Here is a 25,605-nt window from a genome sequence, read left to right as displayed (position 1 = left end):
ACAGCACATTTTCTTCTTGGCTCTGCTTGCTTTGTCGTAGGGGGTATATATTCTGGAAAGTGCCTTCTTGTCAGTCTGATTGGGTTCTGCTTTTCTTGTTAGCCCTCAGGATGTGGTATTTCAATGATCTTGTTTATGAGATCTAGTCTAAAAAGCTATGTGATCAAGCTTACCAACTTTGTGTGTAGTACAAAAGCATTGTATACAGAGATATGTAAAAGGCGTGAATATTTTTACATAGTATCTCTGTTTGTTCCAGAGAAGGAAAAAAACAATAAGAATAGTTTTTTGACTCTTCCTTTCCCTATCTCTACGTTCTCCATTTCATTCCCATGGATGGTGCTCATCATAAAAACAATTCTTCATCTGATTCACTATCAGAATCTGTTGCAAATAAGGCAGCAGACGTCTTGTGCTTCTGCAAACCTGAAGTCAGAGCCATTTTTTTACACATGTCGTTCAACATGCTTTCATTTCTAGCAAAGTAAACAAATTTCTTTTCTCACAGGGAACAATTGCCCTCTATATGTAAGTAAGAAAACTAAATCATAAATGCATTTAGCATGATTATAACAATTATAAAACAAAAATGTTTATTGAAACATGCTCATAGTGTTAGTAACGCTACCAACGCATTATGGAGACCTACTTGCAGTGTTTGTGATGGCAATAGGGTTAAGAAGCTTTCAGGGATGAATCCTAAACTTAAGTATACAAATATTATTGGGGAGTGGGGAGGAATTGAAATAGTTAAAAACAAAAACCAAATCCTTAGATACTTTGCATTTAAAGAATGCAAATTGACTGGCTAGGGAAATATATGGCAAACTTTTGTATAATGATAGAAAATAAGAACTTCTTAATGGACTTAAGTTTAATATGTTTTGTATTTCTAAAAAAGGGTATATTAGAGGCATGAACAGATGGCATCAATGGCAGTATCATATTAGGATATTAGGAAAGAACTTGACATTGTCGGCATCCAGGAATGCGTTAGCAGAGCTAATCTCAGGTGGTATGGTCACTTAAACAGAATGGGTGAGGAAAGATTAACAAAACAAGTGTTCTTTGCCAGGTTGGCAGGAAAATGACCCAGAGGAAGACCAAGATATATGTGGATTGATATGGTACAATGTGCCTTAGATGATAGAAATATAAGATCTGATAATGATAATATTGGAGTCTTGACAAGTAACAGACTGATTTGGAGGAGGATATTAGGAAAGAACTTGACATTGTTGGCATCCAGGAATGCGTGAGCAGAGCAATCTCAGGTGGTATGGTCACTTAAACAGAATGGGTGAGGAAAGATTAACAAAACAAGTGTTTTCTGCCAGGTTGGCAGGAAAACGACCCAGAGGAAGACCAAGATATAGGTGGATTGATATGGTACAATGTACCTTATACGATAGAAATATAAGATCTGATAATGATAATATTGGAGTCTTGACAAGTAACAGACTGATTTGGAAAAATTGTAGATAGGAAGTTAGTAATGATGTAAATTTTTGATGTAGTACTATCATATCCTGTACACCCCTTGAGGGTACATGTCAGGAATTTGATGATGATGATGAAAAAGGGTATATGATAATGTATGTCAGCAATGTCTAACTTTGATTGCAGTTGACTAGTTGACTTTGTAAAGATTTTTAGTTGATCATCAATTATATATTCCTTTTGATTCTATATTGCAGACTCATTGCAGTGTTGAATAAGCAGTGCATATTTTGAGACTCCAGGAAGTTCAAAATGTTTTTTTTGTCTGTTTCTTTTTCTTATTTACTATACTTTCATAAAAGCATTGTTGTCACCTAGGTTATTAAAGAAGTTTGACCTGTTCTAGATGTCCGAATGCATGTGAAAAAAATGTTTATTCAAAATGTTATTCAGTCAATCGCAGATGAATATTTATTGAAGAAGTAGACATGTGAAAATTAGTGGATATGCTAATTTTTATCCTTCCCATCCCCTACATACATGTATATGATGGTGGGAAGGAGGTATATATTTTTATTTACTTCTTCAGGCTCCAAGTGGTTAAAACACTTAATTTCAAATCAAAAAAGAACACCTGTCCCACTCCACATCTAACTTACACACAGATTCATATCCCAGGATATCACATAAGATGTGTGTAAACTCAATCTCTTGTAAATTAACCCACTAACCATTTACCCATTAAGAAATTGAGTCTTCAAAATACCTTATAACCAAAATAAATATATACTTCACATCACAACTCCAAGTAACATAAAAGAAGTACTTTAACTGCACAGCTTCCCTTTTATAATTTTCATAAACTAACAGTTATTATCCTATGTGGACAATACTTCTGGAATTTCAGTTTCTTGCATCCTATAGAAAATGTTATCCCTTCTTAAATTCACACAAGAGAAAGACCAACATAAAAACTGCTCTCTGCATGACAGTGACATGAGTCAGTCAAATTTTTCTTGCATTTTAAAATCATAGAACATGGAATAAAACATACCTTGTCTTCAAACTACACAGCTTCCTTTCAGTCACATAAATCAATAGTTATTATACTATATGAGCAAAACTTTTGGAATTGCAGCTTTTTTTTGCTTCATACAGAAACTTATTCCTTCTTGAATTCACACAAGAGAAAGATTAATATAGAAACTGCTCTCTAGCAACATATGTTAATATCTTACATCTCAAATCATGAAACACTGAAGAAACATATATTTTCTTCATCCCAGACACTTCATTAACTTGAATCACTTTTTATATGAACATAACAGTAAACTCCATTGAATAAACTATTGAAAACCTTATCAGCAGTTTTATCACTTCAGAACAACAACTCTGCCTTCTGTATATATGAAAAATTCTGGAGAAATCACTAAAACATATCAACAGCATCAAGTTGAACTTTACTGGACCCATTTCTATATGACCTGGAGATCAATCAAGTTCCTTTTCTGAAATAAATCTATATGGATTAATAACTACAATAAACTTCACACTTATCTCCTTTTAAAAGACATCCTCTCCCTCGGTCTTCTATTTCTAGCTCATGACGTACAAAAATAAACAAACGTTTAACTAACAGCTTTACAATTTATTTATTATTTTTAACATGTTGGATATCTGAATTTTAATACATGATATCCAACATGCCAAGAGAAAATCTATTTAAAATACAAGTCTTATGGTTTGAGTGGGACGCTATACGAAGCAATATGTAGCCTATATTTAAGTTTTTTATTTAAGTAGCCTATATCTAATTCTTACTTTATGTTAAGAATTAGAATTGCAGAGGTTACAGGATAAGGATTAAACGAACTACAGGTCTCATTAAAATCAAGTGTACGATAAGGATGTACACTATTCAATATTTCTATTTATCATATTATGAAAGAAAAGTAAACTTGATATGAAAATCAGACAGTAAACTTAGCTCTTCACTTTATGTGGGTGATATTATACTCATAAATCAGTCCAGAACAAGTTTGGATTCCTTTCACTAAAATGAATAATAATGGTATAACAAATTTTGTATGATAATCTGCAATGAAGATGTAAAAAATATGAAAATAAGTAGGAACATGGCAAACATCAACTGTATTCAAGTAGAAAATCTGTAGAACAAATAAAACATCTCGGTTATTTTGGAACAACTTTTAGTAGTTCTTATATTAAACAGTTTTTAATGTGGAAATTGATAATAAAATAAGCAAAAGAGGTGGTACTTAAACCAATTTTAACTTGCATATCAAGTTGGATTAAAAATTAAACTGTTGATTGACTTAACCATGGATAGGAAATGGAGGGATGACTATAAGGCATCCCTTTAAATAAACAAAAACATGTAACCACAGTAAAGATATTTTACTGAGATTATACTGTTGAGTGACAGATTTGTAAATTCCAAACACTATCTTTAGTGTAGAAGAATAAACAGTAGAAAATTATGAATGTTTTTTTCGACCACTATATACTACATAAGGTGACATAAAAATGGGGTGCTTAAGGGTCAAAGCTGTATAACTGAGAGGAGACCCCCACATAGCCTTTAAAGGAATGCAGAGAACCGACCAGGGCTTCTGACCTAATGTCCAATCCTCACCATCTCTTGGTGCACCCTGTTGGGTATTTACTTGGATACTGAACGAACGAGGATGGGCTGGCAATTTGGGATTTAGCTGACCAAATTGTATTCTTATTGGTTAAACCAAAATAAAAAATGATGGTACGACATGACAAAATTTCATGCCGGCTGGGGCGTCACCCGGTTAAACAAGGCCCCCGTTGTTTTCACCAGGGCGAACAGCGAAAAGTCAGCTACTGGAACGAATCTGAAAACAAACCCCAACTCAACATCACCAGAGTTAAAGATCGGTACTATCAACATAAGAAGACACAATGGCAAAGAAATGGATCTAGCTGAGGAATTAGATAAGTACCAGATCGACATAATAGGAGTGACTGAAACAAAAAAGACAAAAACTGGTGAGATCTTTTTGAGCAATAAATACAAAATGTTATATTCAGGCAATGACAATCAAGGAAAAGAAGAAGTAGCCATAGTATTCAACACAAAATATGAGGCTAATCTTCTTGAATGGCAGTCAGTCTCAAGTAGAGTAATGTGGGCAAATATGAGAATGGAGAACTGGACAATGAGACTTATTTGTGCCTAGAGTCCCACAGAAGGTTCTACTAAAATAGAAGTTGAGGAATTTTTTGAGGCTTTAGAAAAAGCAACTGACACAATGAAAAAGGAAAAGTTGGTCCTTGTTGGGGATCTAAATAGCAGAGTAGGAAATGATTGCGAGACATACAAAAATATTTTGGGAAAATTTTTGAGAAAAGAGCAAAGCTAATAATAATGGCAAATATCTGTTGAATTTCTGCTCAGGACATGGACTGGTTATTACTAACACCATGTTCCAACATAAAAATGTGCACAAATTCACATGGAGAGAAGAGGCAAGGAATAAGAAAAGTCTCATTGACTATGTTATTGTTGATAGTGATGTTTTCTCCCTGAGGTAGGACACCAGAGTGTACAGAGAATTTGAAATTGGAAGTGATCACTGTTTAGTCTTGAGCAGGATAAAATTGAATTTCATATTGAAAAGAATAACATGTAAGAAAGTTTTAAAGCGAATTAAAGTTGAGCAGCTCTCAGATGTGAACTGTAGACTAAAATACACAAAGATTATTGAAGAAAAAAATGAAAGAGTTTGAGAACAGGAATCAAACCTTGGAGATTCATTGGCAAACTCTGAAGAAAACATTGATTCTGCCAGAGAGGCATGTGGTGAGGTTGTCTGCAAGGATAAAAAAAATCAGAACTCCCTGGTGGACACAGGAAGTTAAAGAGGCAGTGAAGGAAAAGAAGAAAGCATATCAAAAGTTCCTGGCAAATAAGTCAGCTTTTACTCTTACAGAATACAGAGACAAATGTAAGAAAGCGAAACACTGTATAAAACTAGCTAAACAAAAGTCATGGGTGGACTTTGGTAAGAATATAGAAAATCAATATCAAGAAGGTGGCAAAATATTCTGGAGGTTGTTGAAGAAGCTTAGGAATGGAGGAAAGAGTGCTGTTAAAGGAGTTAGAAATGATAAAGGTGACGTGAAAATGGGAGAAAAGGATATCCTTTAAGTATGGAGTAATTACTTTGAAAAACTGCTAAAGGAAACAAGCAGTGATGACAGCACAGTGGTAAAAAACACTGACCAGGCATGCATTCAGGAATACATATCAATACTTGAAGTAGAAAAAGCCATGAAAGGCTTGAAATGTGGAAAGGCAGCAGGAGTAGATGATATTCGACCAGAAATGCTGAAGTATGGTGGTATAAGAGTCTTACAGTGGCTGCACTGCATAGTTCAGAAAGCCTGGACAGAGGGACGAATTCCTGATGATTTAAGTAGAGCTCTCATAGTACCCATATATAAAAAGGGAAATAAAACTGAATGTGAGAATTACAGAGGTATTTATTTCCCTAGTGAGTGTTCCTGGCAAGATCTATGCAAGTATACTTGAGAAACAGTTGAGAAGAATTCTGGAAGAAAAGCTTGGTGAAGAACAAGCTCGATTCAGGCCAAATAGAGGCTGTCAGGATCAGATCTTCACTTTACGACAAATAGTCGAGAAAGCATGGGAATATATCAGAGATCTGTATTTAAGTTTTGTCGATTTGGAAAAGGCATATGACAAGGTGCCAAGAGAGAAGCTATTCAATACGCTACAGTTATATGGTGTCAATGGGACATTATATCAAGCAATACTTAGTCTTTATTTGAATTGTAAGTCAGCAGTTAGAATTGAAGGAAATACAGGAATATAGTTTAATGTTAAATCTGGTGTGAGACAGGGATGTATATTATCCCCTCTGTTATTCATTATCTATATGGATCACATGAAGGAAAGTGGTATTAAACATGATATTAAAATTGGATATGTTAATGTCAGCTCTTTGCTTTATGGATGATATTATACTTCTAAATAAATCCGCTACAAGTCTGCAAGATTCTCTGATTAAATTGAATAGCTGTTGTAATAGATATGGTATGAAGGTCAGCAATAAAAAGACAAAGACAATGAAAATAGGCAGAATCATTCAAAATGTCAACTGTGTTGTGAATGGAGAACCTGTGGAACAAGTAAAACATTTCAGCTACTTAGGCACAATTTTTACTGAAGATGGTAAATTAAATATGGAAATAGACAACAGAATCAGCAAAGCTGGTATGGCAGGAAGTCAATTGAATAAATTCATATGGTGAAGATTCATAGAGAGAAATTAGTCGGAACACTAAATTAGCTGTATACAAGACAGTGTTCAAACCAGTTTTAACTTATGGATCTGAGAGCTGGGTCAGAAGTAAAACACTTGACCAAAGACTAGAGACAGCAGATATGAGAGTCCTGAGAAAGATTAGAGGCATGAACAGATGGCATTAATGGCAATATCATATTAAAAACAAGGAAAGAACTTATTAGGAAAGAACTTGACATTGTCAGCATCCAGGAATGCGTTAGCAGAGCTAACCTCAAATGGTATGGTTACTTAAACAGAATGGGCGAGGAAATATTAGCCAAACAAGTGTTCTCTGCCAGGTTGGCAGGAAAACGGCCCAGAGGAAGACCAAGATATAGGTTGATTTGTCTTGACAAGTAACAGACTGATTTGGTGGAAAATTATAGATAGGAAGTTAGTAATGATGTAATTTTTTTCATGTAGTACTATCATATCCTGTACACCCCTTGAGGGTACATGGCAGGAATTTGATGATGACATAAAATTGGATTTAATAGGTTGGAGATTTTGATCAAACTATTAGCCTACTTCTAGTTTCGTCACGTTAATGGGTGGCTTCTGGATCAGATAAATCTACACATAACAGCTTAAAAACAAAAATGAGCTTAAGTTACGAATTAATACATAACTGAAAGATGAAAAAATATCAAATTCATAGGAACCATTACACAAACGTGGAGCATGGATGTTAGCACTTGGTCAGTCATTGATAAGCATGTGCATCCTATAATTGGCTGTGAAGTTGAACTTTGATGTGTTGAGCGATCTTATGAGTGATTTCCAGATATTACAAAGGATCATCCCTTGGTTTCTGTTCAGGGTGCCTTGTGAGCAGATAACTGCAGCTTCTTTTATGTTGCAGAGCTGTAGTCCTCTTCTATGTATGGCATAATGCTTTTATCCCATTCAGTGTTGTGGTTAGTGTTGGAAAAATGAAAAGCTAAACCAGAATTGCCCTCTCTGTTGTTGTTTACTTGCTGAGATATGCTCATTTTGTCTCAGTTCTAGACTTCTAGAAGTTTGTCCGATCTAATTCAGGCTGCAAGAACAAGGAATGTAAACTCCAGGGTTTATTGAAAGGATTCTTGTCTTTAGGTGAATGTAACATATTGCATACTGTCTTTATTGGTTTAAAGGCCTTCAAACCAATATATTAATTCATAACGTCAGCTCGTTTTTGTTTTTAAGCTGTTATGTGTAGGTTTATCTGACCCAGAAGAACCCACCAGTTAACATGGCAAAACTAGTAGGCTTAGTTTGTATCAAAACCTCCGACCTATTAAAACCAATTTTTATGTCATCTTAAACAGTGGAAAATTCAAATACAAATTAAAAAAACTGTGCTGTTGGCAGTGGTTATCATCTTATTCAGTCAATTGGACACTAGATTGTAAACTGTCTAGTTATTATTGTAATAGTAATAGTACAATGGTTACAATACAGCATCCTTGCGACTGCATATAAGAAGATAGCTGTGTTTATAACATGTTTTAATTTGTTGTGTTTGAATTTTCCATTATTTATTCTCCTTCACTGAAGATAGATGGTTTGAAACACACAAACTAAAATATTTGTAATTAATATTATAATCTTAATAAAATGGAAGATGGTTTGATGTAAAATCAGGTGTAAGACAAGGATGCACATTATCTCCACTCTCATTCATCATCTATATCAGTGTTTCTCAACCTTTCTAAGCCCATCATCATCATCAAATTCCTGCCATGTACCCTCAAGAGGTGTACAGGATATGACAGTACTATATGAAAAAATTACATCATTACTAACTTCCTATCTACAATTTTCCTCCAAATCAGTCTGTTACTTGTCAAGACTCCAACATTATCAGATCTTATATTTCTATCGTCTAAGGCACTTTGTACCGTATCAATCCACCTATATCTTGGGGTCATTTTCCTGCCAACCTGGCAGAGAACACTTGTTTTGCTAATCTTTCCTCTCCCATTCTATTTAAGTGACCATACCATCTGAGATTAGCTCTGCTAATGCATTCCTTTCTAAGCCCAAGGACCAGTAAAATGCCTAAAGCAATTCACAAAAGTTATGTAATTTTTTTTTAAATGTATGTGGGTATTACCAACATTTACATATACATTTACAACATGTACAACATTTTACATATATATAAACATTTGCAAATATATATGGAAACACAATTAAGTTGGAAGTAAACGATTAAAAGTGTATCATCACTGAACAAAATTTTAATTTTTATTAAACAAATAAAGGTATCAATTTCCGATTTGCTGTGGGCAAATGAATGGGTATATCAGCACCATCCTGTTGAAATCCCCATTCATCTGCCCACAGCAAATTTTATATTTTATATGTTGTCACTATTCATCTGCCCACACTCATTAAGCTCACCCCACAACATTTTTAGCGCCGTTGGTACCATGGGGAATGTCAGCGCCGTCCCGCTGAGACCTTTATTCATCTGCCCACAATGATGTTTATCTTTAATCCCCATTCATCTACCCACAACAACTTTTATATTTTTTGTTGTTCCCATTCCCACAACTTTTATCTTCACGCATGTTCTGATTCAACCTGCGACATGTAAACTATTCCATTCGCTAAGTACATTGTGAGACGAGGGAAAAATGTTCTTATCTTACTCCACTCATCATAATACTGAATACGAACTTGACATCCCTTGTCTTGTCTAAAGCATCCCCTGCATATACCCAAAATTTCACTCAGAAAATCCCAAAGCCATTAATCCCCCCCCCTCCACACACCCAGCCAATACGAATCGCCTTATTTCCCTGAGGAATGTTCCATGACCAGCAAAAAAAAAAATGAAGATATCCTGTTATGTGAGGTCATACCCGATATCTATAAACAGTGCAACCCATGGTGTCAGTCGTCAAGTGCCATCCACGTTGTCGGGCTCATTTTCCCACAAGCGACCATATGCCATATATACCGTACGCTTGTGATTTGTACTAATCATGTTATGATGGTGGTTTTAATTATATCCATCCTGTTTTATCCAGAGGCACAACAGTGGTCATCGTAAATCTGGCAGATTCATTAATCATGTGGTGGTTTTATTTATATCCGTCCTGTGCTGCTAATGTTCGTTATGTTGTGATGTGTGTTTCTGTACAATCCATGACCGTACAGATGTTGTTGTCTGCATGTGACGGATTTGGTATGCTCGACTGCATATTTCCGCAAGTGACCATATGAGATACAGAACTTCGCTAAACGGGATGCAAGTAGCTATCCTCATCACCAGCACAGCTGAGCCTCACTTTGATGTAACTTTGGTTTCATCCCTGATTTTGTCCGATTCTGGAAATGGATTAATTCCAAAACCAGTAACAAGAATAATCAGAAATTGTAGTCCAAATAAATAATATGATATAATTATGTTATTATAAGAGAGAACTTATAGCATTGGTACCCACAAAGGCTGAACTTGAAGGGGGATTGTGAAGTTGTTGCAACAGATTGATTTTCAGTCACCAGAACTAAATTGGAATTCTACAGTAAATCACTGTTCATTCTTACTCTTTAGAGAGTAGGTGATACAAGGGTGTAATCGAAGGTGATCAAATATTTGTTGCATAAAATGCAAGTTTTTTTTTTTTTTTTGCATTAGAGAAACCTATTGCTACTGAATCTTCTAAACTGCAAGTCTTTACCACTTTAAAAGTAGATATCTTGATTTTCTCTCTCTCTCTCTCATAAAAAAAAAAAAAAATGCAGGGACATTTAACCATGCAATTCCTCAACTGGCATAATTTGATTGCTGTATTATCATTGTTCATGTTTGATCACAGGGAACACAGAATATTTGGTTAGCTTAGTCATAAATTTTGACTTCATTCTGATTGCGTTTTCAGAATTCTAGTGGAAACTTACTAAAGTAATTCACTGTGAAAAGTTGGTATTGGGTGCTGCTCTAGTTAGTTCTGCATTCTTAATATATTAAAAAAAAAAACAAGTATAGTTCCCCTTGTTATTTAGCTTTAATCCATAAGTGATCTCATCAGACTTTTGTGTAATTTAAGTGGACTTATTTATTATCAAGATAGAATTTCACATCTGTTATTTAATTGTTGATTGTGATATATGTGAATATATTAAATGCAAATAAATAATTCTAGCCAACCCAGTCTTCAAGTACTGGCTGGAATTATGGAGGATCTTGCAAGGGTTAATTCTAGACTTCAGCCACTTTTGGAACGGCAAGCTGAATTATTACGGAACGATCCAGTTTTGAGTGTTGTGAGTATCTGAGTTAATTGTTGATATACTGATGGCACAATGAAATGAGATTATTAAATATAAATATCCATTTAATTAATGATATGCACTTTGATACACAGAATTCACAGCAGGTGTTAATAAAGCAGGGCTCTACAAAATATGCTTGCCCATTCACACATGATGAGAAAGTGAATAAAAAATACTGTTCTGTCTGGTCTGACCAGACAGAACAGTATTTTTTATTCACTAAAAAGAAACTTTCTAAACAAAATTTTTTTAACTTTAAGAAAACAGATGCTGTTCCACTAATCACTTTGGGCAACTTTCATTTGACTTATTGGTACATAAAAAAAAAAAGTATGTCTTCGGTGAGTACATTTTTTTATGTGGTGAGTAGGGTTTTACATAATTTGTTAAGCCTGTTAAACAATACAATTGTATTTAAAGGAAGTATAGCTGTATTGCATCCAGTGGAATACATAATTAGGTGGACTTTTAAAAGGCACAGGTTTGGTTATGTTAAAACTGTGTGTATTATTTAATGGCATTTGGTTTTAGGGTAGATTATTTAATAATAGTAATAATCTAACTTGAAACCAAATGCCATTAAATAACTAAATGCTTATTGCTCTTTACACATATTAGGTGCATGAGACCACTAAATAACGACATACTGTTTTATTATTATGTGACACCTTCAAGGACTCATCGTGGGAGGGCACACTACTCCACTACAACTCGCCATCTCTCCTACTCAATCTTCTATCCACATGACACCACCATCGACACACATTAGAATAAATTAGATCAGTTAATGGTTCTAACACAGTCTAAATTATGAAACACCCAAAACTATTTTATCAACATAACTGTTTGCTTAGAGTAGGTGACTTACCTTATTTAAAAAAGAAAAAAAAAGTATGGATTTAGGTATCTGCTTACCATTATGTCCAAAAAATGTCTTGGTAAGCTAATTTCACAACTGGAAATAATGGGGACCAATTTTTTTCGTACAAAAATTATCTAAATTGTTGCTTTATATCCCTATTATAATGATATGTAACTGGTTTATTAATAAAGAATGTGTACAAAAAATGTGTTAGTGACTTGTCCATTTTCAAGAAAATAGGTATGAAAAATTTAGCAAAATAATTAATACTCATAGTTAATTCTCCATTACATTTATTATTTTATATAGGCACTTACAGAGTCAAGGACTCATTGAGGGAGGGCCATGTAAAGTGTAATTCCATAGTACCTATCTCTCCTTAAAAATGTGTGGAAAGGCTTATGTATTTGTTGTACATGTTGACTAATTTTGACAGTAATATATCAGAACACACTTTCACTGGTGTTATAACCAGCATTTTCAGAGCACAAAACAGTTTGTCAGTATGAGAGACTACAACATGATGTAATAATGGGACTAGTTGAAAAATTGTAGCAACAACACAGACTACAGTCCTAATTAGGCATCCTCTATGTTAAAAAAAAAAAACAGAGAAAGGAGGTACTAGTTATGTCTTAAGATGACTGTTCTCCCGAATCTTAGGCAAATTTATACAGCCATGTTTGTTAAGATTCTTGGTTGATTGGAGATTGCTTAATTCAGTGTCATGGCATGTAAAACTGCAAGGGCTGGAAGTTGATAGTGCATGGGAAGTGGTAAAGGAGTGTTTGAAGGAGATAATGGCTGACTGTATACCTAGAGTCCAGATAGTAAATCGAGTAGGGGTTAAATGGATGAATAACAGCATTAAGCTTGAGCTGCAAAAAAAGAAAACAACTGTGGAGGGAATTTAAGGAGAAAAGTGACCTGCAAGCACACAAACAGTATAAAGCACAGGCCTGAAAGGTAACGAGTGTGGTAAAGAAAGCAAAAGCTGATTACGAAAGGAAATTAGCCACGCAAGCTGAAGAGAATCCCAAACAGTTTTTTCGATATGCTGCAAGTAAAAGAAAAAATGCATACGGCAGAATGATTTTAAGGAATGCCGATGGTATCCCTACCATTGGTAACTGAATTAGTTGATATAGTGGAATTACTGGGCGAGTACTTTGCAAGAGTATATCATTCAGGTGGTGATATTGCAGGAATGAAAGATTCAGCAGGTTATACGGGAATTGAGATGAATAGTATATTACAAAACCTTAATGTGAATACAGCTGTGGGTTTGGATGATATACCAGCTCTGGTCTTACATGAAGCGGCTAAAGCATTGTCAGTGCCCTTGTCCATTTTGTTTAAATTAAGTCTCAGGTGTCTGGGTTAGCCCCGAGGGAGTGGAAAGAGGGGAAAATAGTACCACTGCATAAGGGAGGTTCCAAGACTGCTGTTGAAAATTATCGACTGATCAGCATATCAGGAGGTTTTGGAAAAAGTAGTCAAAAGAAGAATACAGAAATGGATAGATGATAACGGAATACTGTATGGGGGACAGCATGGCTTTGTGAAGGGTAGATCATGCCTCACTAACTTGCTAACATTTTATAACACAGTGACGGCTGAGCTGGATGAGGGTAATGGGTTTACAGTGATACTGCTGGACCTTGCTAAGGCCTTTGACAGGATACCACATGGAATTCTAATCAGCAAACTGCAACATATGGGGATGGATATAGGGTTGGTGAGATGGATAGGAGGGTGGTTGACAGAGAGATATCAGAGAGTAGTTTATTCAGGAGTAGAGTCCAAAAGATGGCCTGCGACTAGTGGTGTGCCACAGGGTTCTTTCTTGGACCACTACTATTTAATTTGATCATTAATGATATCAGAAAGGACCTGTGAGGAACTATTCATTTATTTGCTGATGATGCAAAGTTAGGTAGAGCAATGAGGACTGCACATGATGTCAAAATTTTGCAAGATGATTTGGATAGATTGGGGGACTGAACTAAGGAGAATGGATGTCAATTTAATGTGGCAAAATGTAAAGTTATGCATTTTGGGGTGAAAAGATTAGTAGCAGTATACCATATTGGTGGAACTGTACTCCAGGAGATTACGAAGCCAGGGATTTGGTGGTGTTGGTGGATAGGGAGTTGAAGTTAAGGGAGCACATTGCAAAAGTGGCTAAATCAGCTCATCAAATCACTTGGTTACTGAAGAATGCAGAGACAAGCAAGTTATTGTTCCTCTGTATCGAGCCTTGATAAGACCCCATCTTGACTACTGTGCCCAGATCTGGGTACCAGGGTTTCTTCTTGATGGGGAGGAGGTAGAGAGGATCCAGAGGCGAGTGACCAAGATGATAGCAGGTCTATGGAATGAACCTTATGAGAACAGGTTGAAGATTTGTGGGTTGCAGACATTGGTTGATAGGCCGAAGAGGGGTGATATGATTGAGACATTCAAATTCTGAAGGGTAGCTATAAGATTAATTCAGAGGATGTTTTTCAGAACAGGTCTGGTGGTGGGAGGACTAGGGGCCATCATGGAAACTGGGCAAGAGTGTGGTTAGCAAATGTGTTAGAACTAGGTTTTTTGCACGGAGAGTGGTGAATGAGGGGAATAAGTTGCCAGAACCTGTTGTGGGAGCCATGACTGTGAGCGGGTTCAAGGCAAGGTATGATAAATACTGTGTGGAAACTGAATAGTTGTTGACATGATGTTTAGGGCCTCCCTCGATGAGTCTAAGGACTCCTTGGAGTTGCCCGTAATAATAATAATTCTTAGTATGTTTCAAGGCTTCTGTTGCTTCTAAGGACAATCTCTCTGACTTGCAAAAGCTTCTGTGCAGTACTTTTGTTTTTTTCTTCCAGTTGATCCTGTGTCAGGGGTATTCAAAGCATGGTATGTTAAGCTCAACTTGCCATAGTGATAGTGCAGAATGTATCGTTTATGTTCACTGATGTATACTACGGTCAAACAGGAAGAACCGTGAACATAAAAGACACATGAAAGATACTACACAGGATCAACTGGAAGAAAACACAAGTACTGCACAGAAGCTTTTACAGGTCAGAGAGATTGTTCTTAGAAGCAACAGAAGCCTTGAAATACTCCAAATCTTAACAAATATGGTTGTATAATTTCTCTAAGATTTGGGAGACAGTCATCATAAGACATAACTAGTACCTGCTTTCTCTCTGTTTTTTTTTTTTTTTAAACATAGAGAGCATCTAATTAGGACTTTAGTCTTTGTGTTGTTGTTCCTACAATTTTTCAAACTAGTCTCATTATTACACCATGCTGTAGTCTCGTGTATTGTGACAAACAATGCATACTGTGTTTTGTGTTCTGAAGATGCTTGTTATAACACCAGTGAAATATCAGCAATAAGTCAATAAATAATTATTCACTTATCTTTCTGTGTTCTGATATATTACCATCAAAATTAGTCAACATCTCCTTAAAAACCATCACCAAAGACACACTCACAGTATGTATCCACTGGCATCTTATTCCAATTCATTCACTGTGTGCCATGAAAGGAACCTGGATCTCACATTCTTCCTGACACCCTAATTCAGCTTCCTGGGATAACCTAGAATTCTCTCTCCCACCGGCCATGAGCTCTAAAATTTTTCCTGTGTTTTATATTGTAGAAACCTCTTATTAGCTTTCATGTTTCTATCATATCTCCCCTCCTCCTATTTCCCCAACTTTGAATGTCACACTTCTTTATAAGGTTTTTACAAGCTTGATATGATTTTGGTTATCAGTGCTGCATCTTTTCCGATGTTTTTTCATCTCCATGGGCTGTTGTATTTCAAGTGTGAACCACTTGCAGCAATAATATAATACACTGTCCATAATAGCTTCAACCTGAAATACATAACCTTGTATTTAGCAACTGGCAGTATTAACATTTGTCACTGAACTCAGTCTGTTGATGTCAGCTTTTAATGATTCTATATCCGAAATGTTCTGTATCACACAACCCAATTTAACATCATCTGCATATAATTAAATGTTTCCTTCCAGACCATTCCCACTGTCATTAACATGCAAATGAAAAGGATTGAACCAAGGTCAGAACCGCATGAGCACCCCTCATTCTCTTAGATTTAGGTCCTCGTAGATCACTTTTTGTTATCTCTCAGATAACCATACTCCATTGCCACAAGCCTACTTTGCATACCTATCCCTTTGAGTTTGTATAATAATTTCTATGAAATTCTGTCAGATGCCTTGGCAAAATCTAAAAGAATCATATATCCATGCCCCTTAGCCCACTGTCACTATTGCAAAATGTGAGTGCTATCTTTAACAAAACCATGCTGTTCTTTATAAAAGAGCAAAGTACTATGCTATCCACTCATCCTTGGATGCGATTTCTCACCAGGTTCTCTAATACTTTAACTACTCCACAAGACGGATTGGCCTATAATTGGCAGCATCACTTTAGCACCATTATAGTGCAATTTCCTATCCTCCTTCCACTTATTGGGATTTCTGTTCATGGGAGACTCAGATTGAACTATTAGGTTAGGTGATAACATTATCCAAACACACTGCTCTCTCAGGCTCAAGTTTTGCAACATTTTTAACATCTCTACCTCTTCCACCTCTATCTTTGCATCCAGATCTATCTCAGCTTCCAGAGAAATGATCAGTTTATCAGAAATGTATACCTTTCCAAAATGATTACTTAATAACTTGCTATTTCCAGTGCATTCAACACTTTTCTGTATTTATTATGGTTATCCTACCACAATCATTATTCCTTTTAAAATTCTCTCAGATTTCCTTTTTCCATCATTGGAATTCTTTCTCATTTCAGCTTCTTTTTGTTTCTCATCTGGCCTGTTCCTTGCACAGGTATGACTCTGTTTACACTGCTTCACTTTTGTGTCTCTCATAGATTGCAATTGGAGGGATTAACAACTTCTTGACACAGATGGTCCTTACATTAATAAATTTAGTTTAACCCTTGATCCAAGTGTGTGCAAACAAAGTTCGCACCTGAAGGTATCTTCAGGACTGGGGTAAAGTGGTACAACACCTGGAAACTCCTTGCAAAGGTGGAGCAAGCTACCAACACTCCTATCTCAGTATTTCTCATAATGCAAAACACATCTCCTTGCAGATATGCATAATGTTATGCATTAAGGGAAGGGCCACTACCCAGGCTAGTTTCGACCTTTATTGAGGTCTCTTCAGCGGGAGCCAGGCCCAGTGGTGGAAATACAAGGCAGAAGCAATGGCAGGTCATCTTTACCTATAGGAGTTGCCAAACGGTGTGCCACCTTTTTATTAAATTACTCTGGATTTAGAGAAAGATGTTGAAAGTTTATTTTTCACTTAGACTATAATAAATTTAGTTTAATCCTTTATCCAAGTGTGTGCAAACAAAGTTTGCGCCTGAAAGTATCTTCAGGACTGGGGTAAAGTGGTACAACACCAGGCAACTCCTTGCAAAGGTGAAGCAAGGAGTCCAGGATATGATAGTACTACATGAAAAATTTACATCATTACTAACTTCCTATCTACAATTTTCCTCCAAATCAGTCTATTACTTGTCAAGACTCCAATATTATCATTATCAGATCTTATATTTCTATCGTCTAAGGCACATTGTACCCTATCAATCCACCTATATCTTGGTCTTCCTCTGGGTCGTTTTCCTGCCAACCTGGCAGAGAACACTTGTTTCGCTAATCTTTCATCGTCCATTCTGTTTCAGTGACCATACCACCTGAGATTAGCTCTGCTAATGTATTCCTGGATGCTGACAATGTCAAGTTCTTTCCTAATATCCTCGTTTTTAATCTGATATTGCCATTGATGTCATCTGTTCATGCCTCTAATCTTTCTCAGGACTCTCATATCTGCAGTCTCTAGTCTTTGATAAAGTGTTTTACTTCTGACCCAGCTCTCAGATCCATAAGTTAAAACTGGTTTGAACACTGTCTTGTATACAGCTAATTTAGTGTTGCAACTAATTTCTCTCTTATTCCATATGAATTTATTCAATTGACTTCCTATCATACCAGCTTTGTTGATTCTGTTGTCTATTTCCATATTTAATTTACCATCTTCACTACGCAGGCACTACAAAAAGCAAATGAGACTCATTTGTTTTTTGTAGTGCCTGCATGCACGTGCCATATTTGTATATTCCCATGAAGATGGCAATGTGACATTGCTGAAATATAGGAAGTATTTATTAAAGTTTATTTTAATTAATATTCCAGTATACGTTGTAAATTCCTTAAATAATTTAATAGTCATCCATCAGTTGTGGTGTAATTTTCTTTGCTCATTGTTTATGCGAGTTCTTTTGCTTTTTGACTCATCAAAGACCCATTAATCGAAGCATTCTTTTCATGAACATTACTAAATTAAATTTTTAATGCTGCTTCAACTTGGGTATCCTTACCACATCTGGCTCTTTTCCTATCCATGTTCTCATTAGTAAGAGCTGAAGTTTCAATGTTTGATCTGTTTTTTAAGATCTTACACAAGAGTGGTTGTGGAGTTTTTAAATGTACTGCTGCACTATGCCGACTCATTTTGAGCAACTTATCATAGCACTCCAAAATTCTTTGCTTTTCTTGAAAAGATAAATCTTTATTAATACATTAATTCGATATGTTAGTCAAGTAAATAATTGTTTAATATCCGACATATTTCACTGACTAATATCTGTCAGCATTTTCAGGGATACACTGGTAATGAATGGAAAATAACAAAAACTAGGAAACTAACCGACAATTCTAAAAATTATATAAAGTTATCACTGTACATGATACAGTACGCGTGTTGCAAGTACAAGTTTTATTTGTTGAGATATTTATTGTAATTTTCATGAAAGTTCATTTCTCTTTGGTTAAATGATCTAATTAGATAAATGGAAAACTTCTGCTGTCAGACAAGGATGCACAATATCCCCCTCTGTTATTCATTATCTATATGGATCGCATTATGAAAGAAAGTGGTATTAAACTTTACATCAAAATTAGAGATGTTAATCTCAGTTCTTTAACTTTATACAGACGATGTTATACTTTTAAATAAATTCCCTACAAGTCTGCAAGATTTCCTGACTAAATTGAATAACTGTTGTAATAGATTTGGTATGAAGGTCAGCAATAACAAGACAATAAAAATAAGCAGAAGCATTGAAAATATCAACTACATTGTGAATGGAGAACCTATAGAACAAATAAAACATTTCAGCTACTTAGGCACGATTTTTAGTGAAAATTGAATCTGAAATTGAATATGAAAATAGACAACAAAATCAATAAAGCTGGTATTGTAGGAAGTCAAATGAATAATTTTATATGGAATAAGAGAGAAATTAGTCAAAACACTAAATTAGCTGTATACTAGACAGTGTTCAAACCAATTTTAACTTATGAATCTGAGAGTTGGGGTTAGAAATAAAACACTTGACCAAAGTCTAGAGACCACAGATGTGATAGTCCTGAATAAGATTAGGGGTGTGAACAGATGGCATCAGTGGCAGTATCATATTAAAAAACAAGGATATTAGCAAATAACTTACGTTGTTAGTATCTAGGAATATGTTAGCAGAGCTAATCTCAGGTAGTATGGTCACTTAAACAGAATGAAAAAAGAAAGATTAGCAAAATAAGTGTTCCCTACCAGGTTGGCAGGCAGAAGACCAAGGTATTGGTGGATTGATACAGTAAAAAGTGCCTTAGAAGATAGAAATATGAGATCTGATAATGTTGGAGTCTTTACAGGTAACAGATTGATTTGGTAAAAATTGTAGATAGAAAGTTAGTAATGATGTAAATTTTTCATGTAGTACTATCATATCCTGTACACCCCTTGAAGGTACATATCAGGAATTTGATAATGAGAATGGTGTCTCTATTCACAAATGTAATTTCCACCAGATGCTGCAAAACTTTTCGAGACTTATCTAGAAAATTTATTGAATGACAATTTACCTTAAGGAAATTAATCGAAAGACAATTTGTTGAAACCAACAATTCATCAAAACTACAAACCATTGGTCTGTAGTTTTGATGAATAGTTCACTGAAAAATGAATCTAAGGCAAGCGTAGCGTATTTATCAAAAAGGACTGCAGTTTTTAATCAATGAACTTGTGATGTAGTGATAGTCTTTTCAATCAGTATATGTGTGTTTTGCCCAACCTGGAAAAGATTATGTAAAAAATTTTAATTATTATTGTAATTATTATTCCCCCTTAACTTCCTCTCTCTCCAACCAAATGGTTGGTGAAGTAGAATGCTATTTTACTAGGGAATAATTAGACAACGGGATGGTTTCCCATTGTCTTCTTATCCAGCAAATGTTTTATGTCTATAGATATATGTTCATGAGCTCCAGTTAGCAGGATGAAACACCTGAGTTTCCAGGAGTCGAAACTCTTCCATGTACTTGTGATAACTCACCTTTAGTTGAAGAGGACTGATAAAAATTCTTTGCATCATGCACAGTATTTGAATCTAGGTCTTTCTAACTAATGGGGTTCATTTATACCTACTGCGGTTCCGTTATTATTATTATTAGTAGTAGTAGTATTAGTATGTGATGTCTGTATGCCCACACACCAGTTATATGGGAAGAATTTTACTCTAAATTGGTATTTGAATCTTTTACAAAAATTTGTCGAACAACTGTTCCAGTTTTTGCTTCGACTATATTCTAGACTACAAAGGGACAGTGTGTCAAAATTATATATTGCAATAACTTTCTGACTTAGTGGAATATGTACAAATGTTGGAATTTGTAAAATACACAAGGAGTCTATGTGGTTCAATTTTAGTTTCAGCAGGATCACTGTATTAGAAATTTTGGTAAAGAAGTTTGGAAAGGATATTAATAATTCCACTTTAGCTGGATGAAATTTTATAGTTATGATTATATTAAAATTTGTCAGTTTTGATTTCAATCTGATCATTGTTGTGAAAAAATTAGGTAGACCATACTTTTTTTTTTGTCTAGAGATAAATCACTATCTACAAAATGAAGTAGCAGATACACTTACAGAATAATGTTGTAAATAACAACCACATAATTTTGACATCTCATTCAACACCTACGTGTGTTGTCTACATCTTGGGTGACATTAGCTATTCTTACCAAACACTTTAAAACAATAGTTTTCAAGAAAATTGATCTCTTGATGAATTGTGAATTTCTTGGCTTTAAGTATCATAAAAGGTAAGGCAACTAAAAAAAAAATCAAATTTAATCTTCTCTTTAAATATTTCCTTTGAACTGGTTACTTAAAAAATTTCTTATAATAAAAAATTCTGTTTCCTTAGAAACTGGTGCATGTGGTCACTGAAGTCAGATTGAAAGTCTGCATTTCCTTACCTTACATGAGAGGAGCTACCAGTTTACTTTGCAGATGTATAGCTCATATTTTTAAAAATATAAATATCAGAATCACTTGCACGTTAGCAGAGAACCATCAAAAGTTCTCAGTTCCCTTAAAATGAAATAAATTAAAAAAAAAAAAACGTAGTATGCACTGTTGGAAAGAAGTCAGTGGACACCATAGTGTGAGGAATGAACATCCATGGTGCCCACATTAATAAAATGGACCCTCTTTTGCTGTGATGACTGCAGCAATCTAACAGGGCATACTTTCCATAAGTGTATGATAGTGAACAATGGGAATTTTGAACCATTCTTACTTTTAGCATGTAAATGAGGTCCTGTACTGTTGTGGGGGCAGATGTCCCCTGACCTCACCTAACACTCCATTTCATTGTATAGATGTTCATTAGGATTGAGATCAGGGCTCTGTGGAGACCAGTCAAGTGTGGTTATGTTCATGTCCACAAACCATGCAGTTACAGCAGCATTATGACATGGTGCATTTTCTTGCTGAAAGAGACAATGGTCAGTTCCATAGAAATTCTACAAAGTAGGAAGCATTGCATTGTGCAGAATATTCAAGAAGGCACCACAAACAGAGGTGCAAGGTCAGGAATAACAGGACCATATCATCACACTGCCACCTCTGAAGTTCGTAGTTGGGGTTATTCACTCTGGTAAGAGACTTTCACTGGGCATCCACCACACCAACACCTGTCTGTCTACACAAAAACATTCAGAACCGAGGCTCACAACATGGGTTTCCATGGCAGAATCGAAATATGCAAGCCCACATTACCTGTACTAACATGCACGTCGGCTTCAGTGGTCCAAAGAATATGTATAGTGGCATGTGAAGGCTTGTAAAGCTGTGTTATGCAGCGATGAACCCTACCTCCTCTACCAAGGAAACCCATGTTGTGAGCCTCAGTTCTGAATGTTTTTGTGTAGATTTGTGTTCCAGTCGATACCCAGAACTTTGCATTCAATGTGTCAGACAACGACACACATTGAAACGCAAGGGGGGCATTGGCAGTTCTGCTAGTGCCCCCCCCCCCACCTGTCTAATGACTTTTAGGCTTATGGTCTAATACAGGGGTGGCCACAACGTTGCTCATGAGCCACATGTGGCTCATGTTCACGTCACACAACTCTTCATGCTCTACCAGGAAAAAATAAACAAAAGAGAAGAGGAGACAACAAAAAAGAGAGAAGAGGGAGATAAAAACAGGATTAAAAAAAATTACTGCAGTAAAAAAAAAAAGTTTAATTCGAAACACAATTTTAGTTACTTTTTTTACTACTGAAGGTTTTCCTTGTATTCATTTTCTTAGTAAGCTCCTTAAAAGTAGGTGTGTGATTAGTCAAAGCAGTTCTAAGAAGCTTGTTCAAATGTTCATCATTTAAAGCTGATCTATATTTAGATTTAATAAATTTAAGAGTCGAATATGGTGCTTCACAGGAGTATGTGGTCCAAAAATGGAGATCGGTTTTCTGGCACGTTGCTTAAGTGTTGGATACCGTTGGTCCTGAACTTGCTTCCAAAACTCATTTGTGGAACATTTAATTTGTTTCACTAGCTTAAGTTCTTTGTCCTCTTGAAGTTCCAAAAGCTCCATTTCTCCAGCTTTAACATCCATCACCATTGGTTTTGAAATAGGACAACTGCATTCAAGCACATTTGTGAGGAAAGGATTTTCCAAAAAGTGAATGTTGGCTTAAGTTCTCGAAGGTTGCAAAATCGTTTGTTGAGTTCTTGAGCCAGGTCATTTAATTTGCTAACATAAGATCCTGTTTCTAATTCTACTCCTGGCAAATTTGTCAGCATTTTCTTCAGACAAACAAAGTGATTGAAAGTTTTATTTTCCAAGTCTCTCTGGAAAATTTGCAGTTTGCTTTTTCTTTCCCTTCAAGTGACAGATGCTGGAAAACATCGGTGAAAAATGCCATGTCTAACAATCCAAGATGAAGGAAAAATTTCTCCGTCTAAGAAACTGCTTGATTGGGTCTAATGACAAAAAAAAAAAAGTTTAATACATTGCTATCTGAGAGCCACCTTACTAAGCAAAACCATGATACATCATTAGGAATCTCATCACAATTCAGCTCATCGAGAAAGCTTTTGAATTGTCTGTGTTTTTAGCACTTGAATGAATAAAATTGACAATTCTTAGAACTGCTTCCATTACGTGTTCAAATTTAAAACACTTGGTAACTAGATGTTCCCTGTGAATAATGCCATGTATAGGCAGGAAAGCAGGATATGATTCATCATTCTCAAGGAGCCCCATGAGCCCTTTAGTTTTACCCCTCATAGCTAGAGCACCATCGGTTGCAATGCTGATGATTTTTTCACACAATACTGAATCTAAGTGCAACATTGAGAGCTTCTTTGATGCCAGAGCTACATGATGTATCTTTCAAATCAAGTCCAATAGCTCTTCCTTGATGTCAAGGTTGTGAGATACGAAGTGGACAAATGTAGCTAGTTGTGGTTTGTCCTGAATATCTGTAGATTCATCCAAAGCCAGATAAATGCAGCACAGTTTTTCAAGTTATGGTGTAAGTTATTTACAATGACAGCACTGATAATGGAAATTCTCCATTCATATGTATACCTTGAGACTGGCATCTGTTCAATCAATTTGAGTAGTTTTTTATTATCTGGGTCTAAAACTGAAATTATTTGTGTAATATTCTTCTTGATGAATTCTTCTGTGTATAGGCGTTTTGCCTGTGCAATATTAAACATTAAAATAAAACCAGCCTCGATAGTAACATCAGCCCCTTCAGTAAACATGGACAACAATTTACCCTGATCATGGATTTGTTCTTTCAAAGTTGAAAGTTTAGTTCGATCAAAGCCAAGAGGAAATTCTTTACTAAAATTACTGTAATGCATGTCATAATGATGCTTGGGATTGCTGGCTTTAAATTGCATAAGTGTTATTTGGCATATGTTATATGGCACACATTGGTTTATTTTGTCATTTAACAAAAAAAAAACCTCCTCTTCTCACTCTGGCCTAAAACTTCCATGTGCCTCTTCATATTTATGTTTTTTATGCAACATTTCTAAGCGCTTCAAAAAGAGTTCAATGATAACAAGCACTGTCAATGGACTTGCGCAACAATATGTTGAACGATACGATGGATGAGTGCCAAAAGTGTAACTAGCATGTTGTGGTGGGTAGGCATAGCTTATGCATCCCCATACCATCGCATTGGTCAAAGGTTGTGACTCTTCTAAGTCTTACCTGAATTATTTTGGCTCCCCCAAAGGATACATAGTTGGCCACCCCTTGTCTAATCTCTTACACTTATTTTTTGTGTTCTTTTGTGAGTCATTACAATTATCATATTGTATCCCCAATGATCTCTCTCTCTCATCTTTCTGACAGAGATGAAATATTGCAATCATTAAACTCTATTGCATGCTGCCTTAAGTAATTATCTCTCAGCAGGTGTATGAATTCTATTTCCTTTTTGCCATGTGATCTTTCTTCTTTCCAGTCTATATCTCCATAGTTGAAGTTCCCCATAATAATCACTTGACCTGTACTCGTACTAATTTGGTGATGCATGTCTTCCAGATTATCTGTAGAACTCCCTGGCCTATAGCAACAACCAACTGTATATTTTGTCTTACTGGTCTTAGTCTCACACCAGATTGCTTCAAATGAACAGCCACACTCCCACCTGTCTCCTATTCTTGTTGGTTGCAATTCATCTGCTATCATCAACAGTACTCCTGTCCCCATCCTTCTGTCTTCCCTGAAAATGCTAAACCCTTCACATTCAATCCATAACTACATCATATGCTATTAGCCAAGTTTTACCAATGCCTATAACTTTTGGTGAGGTGGCACTAATCAATGCCAAAAACTCCTCCTGGTTCCTGATACTTCTGGCATTAGTATATAGAAATGGCAACATCCCTTTATTTCATCCCCCAACTTTACTTTCTGAATTGACTACCATATTCAATATTTTTTGCTTGAGAGACTAAACTCCTCACTTGGTCATTCTCACACTCACTTGCTTCATGGGTATGCCTTCACATTTGCTTCCACCCTAATTGCTTAAGCTTCCCTGAATTTACATGTCAGCATGCTCGGTGAACAAAACTCTCTCCAGACACCTAACACCAAAACCATTCAGATGTAGTCCATCCGCATTGTACAAATCCTTAAATCCATCAAACAGAGATCAGATAAGCAATAGTGGAAGTCATTGCCCAGGCAACGGGAGAAATAGAAGGAGAACAGGGTGTCGTAAAAGGGGAAAA

The 25,605-nt window shown here is 35.8% G+C and overlaps 1 protein-coding gene across 6 annotated transcripts in view; it reads left to right on the top strand.

The window, feature by feature from the left end:
- The window catches only part of LOC150103864 (large proline-rich protein BAG6), a 401,723-nt gene that overhangs the window by 220,682 nt on the left and 155,436 nt on the right, over positions 1–25,605 (top strand). For all 6 annotated transcript variants that reach the window (XM_090396569.1, XM_090396571.1, XM_090396573.1 and 3 more), the window contains one exon: positions 10,943–11,063. In XM_090396569.1, coding sequence (XP_090252695.1) covers positions 10,943–11,063 — 121 coding nt within the window. The remainder of the gene's footprint in view (positions 1–10,942; positions 11,064–25,605) is intronic.

Source organism: Typopeltis vanoorti, chromosome 8 (assembly GCF_054136105.1).
Source record: "Typopeltis vanoorti isolate ZY-2024b chromosome 8, IOZ_Tvanoo_1.0, whole genome shotgun sequence".
Classification (NCBI taxonomy): domain Eukaryota; kingdom Metazoa; phylum Arthropoda; class Arachnida; order Uropygi; family Thelyphonidae; genus Typopeltis; species Typopeltis vanoorti.
The sequence above is the reverse complement of the archived record's forward strand: the minus strand, read 5'-3'. Positions and strand labels throughout refer to the sequence as shown.